The sequence below is a fragment of the Gossypium arboreum genome, chromosome 8 (assembly GCF_025698485.1).
Source record: "Gossypium arboreum isolate Shixiya-1 chromosome 8, ASM2569848v2, whole genome shotgun sequence".
NCBI lineage: Eukaryota > Viridiplantae > Streptophyta > Magnoliopsida > Malvales > Malvaceae > Gossypium > Gossypium arboreum.
In genome coordinates, this window is record NC_069077.1 from 36390126 (window position 1) to 36399618 (window position 9493).

General features: G+C 32.2%; 1 protein-coding gene across 1 annotated transcript; it reads left to right on the forward strand.

Annotated features, from left to right (window-relative positions):
- Positions 1-8262: 8262 nt before the first annotated feature.
- LOC108485065 (uncharacterized) lies at positions 8263-8975 on the forward strand. The gene is made up of 2 exons (XM_017788926.1): positions 8263-8353; positions 8557-8975. Exons 1-2 carry the CDS (start codon positions 8263-8265, stop codon positions 8973-8975), a joined length of 510 nt encoding a protein of 169 aa, XP_017644415.1.
- The last annotated feature ends 518 nt before the right edge of the window (positions 8976-9493 follow it).

Sequence of the window (9493 nt, forward strand, 5' to 3'; positions counted from 1 at the left end):
ACATGCTATATAATCTGAAACAAACATTCCAAAAACTACCTAAATTTATGGATAGTGTGACTTGAGTACTGACCCGATCATCCAACCTTTCGAGCATCTACAAGAATAATAATTAACACAGGTAAGCTCAATGAAGCTTAGTAAGTTCGATGTATTAAAATGATAAATATTATCGAAGTAAGTACAACAATTCAAATAGTAATACAAATACAACCATGAATGTTCCCTACCATCTACAGTCTCAACCGATAAGTCATAAATGTTCAATTTAATACACAAATATATGGAAAATCCATCAAAATCACTCAACAAGTTACCTTACCGAGATTTTCAATTCAATGAACGACTTACGAATTAGAGTACATCGATAATCCAACCAAACCACAAAAGATTCTAATAAGAGCTAATCCATTCGAAATACGAATGCTCATAAGAGCTAATCCATCCAAACACACCAAGTGCTCATAAGAGCTAATCCTTCAAAACACACAAATACTCATAAAAGCTAGTCCAACCGAAACACATTGAAACATAGAGTATAACACAAGAGTTCACAAAAAGGTTGAACCTCAGTCCACTCAGAAGCAGTCTCCACAACAATCGCCACTCCAATCCCGACAACACACCATATCTCAATTGTACTTTACCTGCGTTCAATTCGATCCAAACATCAAATTCAATAATATTTCTCAAATAACATTTCATCATCATTAATATAAATATATCTATTTTACCATTTTATATTATTAAAAACTCATATAGATGTTAAATTTTAAACTGAACGATCTTACTCGATGAATTGTAGTAGTTATAGAGGTTTAGGGACTATTCAACAATTTTTTTTCCATGAGTATCAACTGGTCTTGATCTAATATATAAAATTTCTCAATTATCAACTTACATTTCACATTCCAATTTATTTTACATTTAATACCCTTTTATTTTTCAAATTTACACAATTTCCCCAAACTTTTACAATTTTTGTGATTTAATTCATTAACCGAAAATCATCAGATTAACTATTTTTCTCAAGTCAAAATTATAGCTAAATATACTAGGCCCTTATAAAGTCCCTACTAAACATCAAATTCACTATCAAACCCTAAAATTTTGACATCTTCACAATTTAATTCTAAAATCAAAATCTAACAAAAATCACTTCACAAAATCATCAAACAACAAAACCAAAGCTTCAACTACATGGTTATCCTCAAAAACATTCAAGATTAATCAATGAAAACTTCTAAAATTTTTAGCAAATTCAAAAATGAATGTACGGGCTAGTTGGACCCGTTGTAACAATCTCAAAAACATAAAAATTACAAGAAATAGAATCAAAATGGACTTACATGCAAGAGTTAACAATGGTTGAACCTTCAAGTTGAGTTCCTATGGTGTTTCGTCAAAATGAATTGAATAGATGAAGAAAAAATGTTTTTCTTCATTTAATTTTATTTTGATTTCATAGAATTTACCATTTTGCCATTAAAACATGTAATATTTTATACTTTTAATACATAATGCCGTCCAATGTCAATACCAAGGGCTATTTACTATATCGGTCCTTTCTAATTTAATATTTAAGCCCTTAAATCACCAAAATGCTATAATTACTACATTTTGCACCTTTTTAAATTTAGTCCTTTTTCTTTAATTAACTCTCTAAACGTTAAAATTTCTTAACCAAATTTTACTACGACTCTAATGAATCTATAAATATTCTTAAAATAATATGTACGAGTCGACACGATGGAAATTTGTGGTCCCGAAACCACTGTTCCGTCACCACTAAAAATTGAGTTGTTACAATTTTCTTGCAAATGACATTATTTTTCAAACATCTTCTATAGCATCCCCACTTTAAAAAAAAGAATATTTATGGTAGAAGTCCTTGAATAAGTGAGCTATAAATAAATAGTAGTATAAGAAATTGTGGTTGTTTTTAGAGAAAAATATCTAAAATGAAAACATAGAAAATTATTAGTAGGAGCATGTGGGTTAAGTTAAAAACATGGTATTGAGTTCAGGGACTAAATTGAATAAATTGGAAAAGTATATAGACTAAAGTGCAATTATCCTATTTTTATTTTGATAGAAATGACTTAATGGCAATTTTACCATTACTTAAAAAATTAATAGTTTCATGATAGCTCTTAAATGATAATTTTATTAAATAATTATTATTTAATATTTTATTTAAAATATTAGTATCTTATTAAGTATTATTATAATATAAATAATAATAAAAGATGAACATCTTTCTTTTTTTTTCTTTCTTATTTAAGAAAGTTGGGAAAAGAAGAAGAAAAAATTATTTCATCATTTTCCTTCAAATTCAAGCATAAGATATGGTTTTTCTTAAAACTTTTCATAATGAATCTTTGAAGCTTATTTTACATATATGTACCAATAGCTTTTTTATTTTATCAAGTATATTGAAAGTTTCCATTAAAGAATATTGATGGAAGCTTAGAAAACGTAAGTGAAATAGGTACATTTTTTTATAGGAAATTATTAGAAGATGAACTCTAGCTTGTTAGAAGTGTGAAGAAGAAATAAAAATGGATAGAAATTTTACTTGGTACATTTGGTCATGGTGAAGAGGAAATAGAGAACCTTGGATAATTTGTGTAATATTGGTGCTAAATGATAGCTTGTGAAGTAGTGAGTATGTGGTGAAGACGGAATTGAAAATGGATAATCAAGTCGAAAGATATCCGAATTTTAGACTAGGAAACTTAAGTTGTCAACTTGATTAACCATTCATATTTAAGTTTTTTTAATTAGTTTTGGTATTAGAATGGATAAATGACATTATTTCGTATTGAATTGCTCCAATTGTAACTAAAAATGAAGTGAGCATCAAGGAGAAAAGGAGTAAAGCGATTCAAACTTCAGTTTGTGCTAATAAATTATTTTCATTACATAAAGATTTAGAATATTTAGTTTACTATGAGTAGTTATATTAATTTCATTCGATTTTTGTGAGTTTTGGATGAGTTTGAATGATTTAGTTAATATTTATAAAATTATGTTTCGAGATGAAGACTATATTTTTCAAATGATTAAATTAGTAAATTCATGGTTATGATTTGAATCTGAGTATTATGATTTAAGATGATTGAGCAAGAAAATGTTTAATATGTTTTGAATTGGAAGCCTAATTTTATATTAGGTGATATGTGATTTGAACATGAAACAAAATTGAAATGATAATTATATGAAAATGGATCATAAAATTTGGTTTTTACACCCATTTCACTAAGTTAGACTAGATCAGATATAGTTGGTATGTCATAGAGTCTTTACATCCGAGGATTCAGAACTCCCCAATTACCAAAGGGTGGAGGGAGAAAAGGTCCACTTGGTCAAGTTTAATTATTATGAGCCGCAATTCACAGAGGGTTGTGGACTACTTTGATAACCATCATTATCGAACAACTTGAGGTGGCGGATTTGTGTATCCAATTATGAGTCTAAACCTTAGTGCGGGAAACAAAAGTTGTATTTATTCGAATTTTTATATCATGTAAATTAAATTAATTACACGATTTTGAATTTGATTAAAAAAAATCTATTCTTTTATGGAGTTGATGAGAAGTCTGCTATTCTAGCACATTTGTGGCAGCTATGCAAGCATGCCTATGTCTCTTTTTTTTGGATTTTTTTATTACGTATTTTCTTTTTTAATCTTTCGGCAACAGTTTTTTTTTTTATTTGGTAGAGTGGATCTGAGTTTTTTGGCTTACAAAAATGGAGAATGGGTTAGCAGATCTTTCTTTGGAAGATGTTAAAGATGAGGGTCTGCTAGTTTAAGAAGATCCCGGTTATCATGTTGTAGAAAACAATTTTAGTTTGGTTGGTTGTTTTCTGATGGAGAGTATAGTACATTATCCTGCTATGAAAAGCACCATAGAGAATGTCTAGCATCCTGTCAGAGGAGTTCAAATCTCAAATTTGGGTGATAAAAGATTTCTTTTTAAATTACTCCATTAGATGGATTTGGATCGAGTTCGAAATGATGCGTTATGTACTTTTAATAACCACATCTTAGTGTTCAATCGATTGGGGGAAGGGGAAGATCCGATAAAGGTTCCACTGATTTTTGTTAATTTTTGGTCCAAGTTCATGAGTTACCAACGAGTTTTTTCTCAAAGGTTGTTGTGCGACGACTGGGAGAATTTTTAAGCAAGTTCCTCGATTATGACTCGAAAAATCTGGGTAAGGGCATGCGAAAATTTCTTCGAATTAAGGTTCAGTTGGATGTTAGGAGGCCTTTGAAGTGGAAGAAAAAGATTATTTTTGCATCGCGAAACTGTACTTATGTCAGTTTCAAGTATTAGAGATTAACTATGTTTTGCTTTTACTGTGGTCGCCTTGGGCACAATGACTCCTTCTATTAGATCAGGATGTCAAAAGGAAAAGACTCTATCGAATTAGGATGGGATATATCCCTTCATGAATAGTTTAGGAGAGTTGCTGATATGCAGGGTGTGTGGTTGATAGAAGATACTGATGGAGGTAGATTTGGGGGTAATAGTGTAACACCCCTTACCTGTATTCGACGCCAGAATAGGTTCAAGGCGTTACTGACTTACAACACAACATTCATACATATCCGAATTATAAGTTTTGTGTGCAAATTAAAACATTTATCAATCACAATCATATTGTCCCTTACTAGGCTCATCTTAGCCTCTAAACATGCTTAGAAGTGGTTCGAGACTAAACCGATCACTTATAAAAAAATTTGAACACTTATTTTCAACATTTCATGGGTCACACGCCCGTGTGACCAGGCCATGTGCCTCACACGGCTACCAGACACGTCTGTGTGTCTAAGCCATGGCAAAACAGGGTATACATACTGACTTATCCACACGGCCAGAGACATGCTCGTATGCCTTGGCCATGGTCGAAACTGACTTGGGTCACACGACCGACCACACGCCCGTGTGTGATCCCGTGTGACATACATGACTATTAGAAATGCCTGTGTGTCTAGGTCGTGTCAAAACTATAGGGTATACTGCCTTAATTCGAAAAGCTACCCAGGGGACACACGGCCATGTAACATGACCGTGTATCGCACACGGTTGAAAGACACGCCCATGTCTCTGCCCGTGTGGACAAAAATAGGCCATTTGAAAAGCCAATTTGCCACCTATATGAGTCCTCCCTACAAGTCCAAAATCAAGCATCATATATGCAACATTTTCAACCAAAAACAACTCCAAACATGTATCAATCACTCCATAATATCATTAACCAATTCATGTTTAGTCTTTGTACCAAACCATACCAAAATCACATGCCAAATTCATTCACTCATACTTCAATATCATTAATCATTTCCATACATAATTCCAACTCAAACATACTAACTCCATGTACCTAATTTATACTATGAACATATGATTCATGTTACATTTATAACCATTTCAAGATCTTAACAACCTTAACAAAAAGACCATTTCACTAGGCCGTATATAAACACACATAATAACATCATTAACAAGCCACTTTCGCATGGCTACATATATACAAATCAAATTGAACCATATACATGCCATATAACTGAAAACTCAAAGCTTTTATTTACTGAAACGATAACCGAATAGTGTGATGATATCTTCGACAACTTCCAACCCAAGCAAGTCTCTAAAACTCTATAAACAAAGGACACACATGAGTAAGCTTTGAGAGCTTAGTAAGCCATAAGCAAATAAATCTTCACAAGGTCATGTATATAATTCAACTTGAATAAGCCAAAATTTAGTTAACTTCATACACATATTCAGCCACTTTTCCTATATAATCCAACATCGCCACATTAAGAAATTTCATTAGGCTTATTTATCGGTAAACATACAAACCATGCTTCCAATTTCAAATAACAACCATTAGATCATTCATATAAATTAAACTTGCACAATTTCATTACATAACCAGCCGAAACATAGTCATTTATTTCAATTTGTGCATAACAATATATCAATTCCTTTTTATGCATTTCAAAACCTGAATAACCATACCAAATTACACATTCCAACCATATTCCATTTTTCATAATTCTCATGTCCAAAACATAGGACCACAATTTCATATAATGAGCATATTTATAACACATCGTTTCTTCTCATATATTTCACATATCATCATTTGAATCATACTTACATTTCATATCAGAATTTCATATATAAATCTCATGTACATGAATCATATATAACAATTCACATTTACAATTCCACTTTTCTCATATAATTCATTTGATCATAGTTAACTTGCTAGTATCCACATCTCACTTTCACATAGATCATATATTCACTAATCATAATCATACTCACTTTGATTGCATAATTTTTCATCTATTTCATACTTAACATCATCAATCACATAGGTTTCGTACATACTTGTACCATTACGTTCTTATCTATCACATTTATCACTTCACTGCCCAAAGCACCAATTCATTCGATCATCCTTAAACATTCAACGAACTCGCTCACTTAGTACCAATTAATTAGCCGAAGCTATAATTATATCGCACACTTAGTGCCATTACATTAAACCAAACTTATATCGGTATCACACACATAGTGCCATTTATTCAGCCAATGCTATTATAATCTCGCACACTCAGTGCCATTTTAATAGCCGTAGCTATTTCATTTATCGCACACTTAGTGCCTTAAATTCAATTCATAATTTACATACTTCAACTTCACATTCATAATTTCTTTACAACTTAATTCAATACATACGATGCACATACATTTCAATTTAATGACATTTATTTACTTATGAACTTACCTCGTACTAACACGAACGGACTGAAACGACTATTCGATAATTTTTTACTTTTTCCGATCCAAATCCAATTTTCTCATTTCTTGATCTAATCAATACAAATTCAACTTATTTAATCATATATTCAATCAAATTCATCTAAAAACACATAAATGGGGTAATTACACTTTTACCCCTGACATTTCACATCGTTTGCAATTTAGTTCCTATTTCACAAAACACAAAATATTCAAAATTTGACCACACTCATGCTTGGCTGAATCCTTAGTAGCCCATTTCTTTCATTTATTTCACATTTTAGTCCCTCAAAATATCATGTTCACAATTTAGCCCAAATTACTCAAATTCATCAAAAATTCAAAGACAAATTATATTTATCTATCACATATCTTTCATTTATCAACAATTAACATCACAGAGCTCACTAAATCAATAATGCATCTCATGAAATCATCATAAAATTCTAAAATTCAATCATGGGTTTTGTAAAACATGAAGCAACGATCTCAAAAACATAAAAATTATTAAAAACCGAGTCAAAACACTTACCTAATCAAGCTACCAAGTTGCCGAATATGAAACCCCATTTTTTACTTTCTTCCTTAGTACATTCAACCATAAAAGATGATAAATGGCCATCAATTCCACTTTGTTTTATTATTATGTATTTAATACATAATTTACTATTTTATCCTTTGTAATATAACTTAGAAATCATTTAATAATTGTCCAAAATTGTCCATAAAAGTCCACTATCAATATTAAGGGTATAATTGCCGAGCAAGGACCCTTACCTTAAAAGCCAAAGCCAAATAACACCTTTATCAAATAGCATGCTACTTTAGCATTTTACGCCATTTAGTCCTTTTACTAAATCGTGTACTCAAACGATAAATTTTTTACACGAAACTTTCACACATATCAATTCAAATACTATAAACACCAAAATAATATTAAAATATTTTTCTGACTCAGATTTGTGGTCCCAAAACTACTATTTCAACTAGGGCCTAAATTGAGTTGTTACAAATAGTCAACAATTGAATATGGGGAATGGATCTCGGGAAGGGATTTGTAGAGGTTTGGGACTGCGGTTGGATCCTATATTAGGACTTAACTTGGAATAAGGTAACAACAATCTGGGCCAGGAAAGAGGTAAGGTTAACATGGAGTTCGATGCAGATGAGATGCCGATTGAAAATGGCGAAGGAAAACTCGAAGTTTTACTAGAATAGAAGATGTGGTAATGGTGAAGGAGGAAAGACCAGTGGGGAGAGTTCATTTTCTATTAGTGGCTGCCAAGAGGCAAGCTGACCAATCACAATGAAAATCTTGAGTTGGAATGCTCGTGGTTTGGGGAGCTTATAGGTAGTTAGAAGAGTTCGGCATTTTCTACAGATGCATAATCTCTAGTTAGTCTTCTTTATGAAGACTATATTGAATGATAAAATAATGGAGAATGTTAGAAGTCAATTTGGTTACTTTAATGGGTTCAATGTTTCTACAAATGGCTTGCGAGGTGGTTTAGGCGTAGCTTGGAAATGTAATAGCACTATATCCCTTATAAGTTACTTAGTGTATCATATTGATGTGCATGTTTAATAGTATAAGAGTAATTTACAATAGTCTTTCACATAGTTTTATAAGGCTTCTTATGATAGAAAAAGAGAGGATTGAGGACCTCGCAGGATTCCCTGTAGGTGGTATATGGGGATTTTAATGAAATCTTGTACTCTTTTGAGAAAGTGGGGGGTGCTCCTAGGGATGAGAGGAGGATGGAAATGTTTCGAGGAGTTTTAGAGGACTATTATTTAGTGGATGTGGATTATTCTGGATCATGGTATACATGGGAAAGAAGGAATCTTTCAGAGACAAATATCAGAGATAGATTGAGCAGAGGAGTGGCTAACGAAAGATTTTTGAATTTGTTCCCTAAATTAATGGTACGACATTTAACCAACTCGTATTTTGATCATTACCCACTTATCCAGATGAAGCAAGACGTTCATCAAAGAGTTATGCGGTTTCATTTTGAGGAATGGTGGGTAATGGAAGAGTTTTTTGAGGAAGAGGTTAGAAAGTTATGGGGTGGTGATGAAAGTGATTTGTTTGTGAAGCATGAGTGGGTTCAGAACGGGTTGCGTAAATGGGCCAAATCGATTTGAGGGGAAAGGGACGAAATTCACCACAAATTGACTAGTAAATTGGGTGACTTGTTGGAAAATGAGAGGGATGATATTACCCTAGAGGAGTTGATTGACATGAAAATTAAGATGAATTCAGGGATTGCTAAAGACAAAATGTTTTGGGAACAGCAAGTAAAACACAACTTTCTTTCATAAGTATGCCTCACAGAGAATAAGGACTAATGAAATAGTGAGACTACAGTATGAGGATAGGAGAGTTGTGACAGAGGAGTTCAAGATGGAGATAATTGCAAGAAACTACTTTCAGGAGTTATTTACTACTAGTGGGAACATGATTATCGATTATATGTTGGATGGGGTGAGGAAACGTATTTCTGATAAAGATAATCTGATGTTGACTGAAACGTATACTAAGGAAGACATTGTTACAACCTTGAAGGGAATAGGACATACAAAAGCTTCAAATAATGATGGTTTTCCATCACTACTTTTTTAGCGATATTAGCATATTATTGGTAGAGAGATTTTTTATTTCT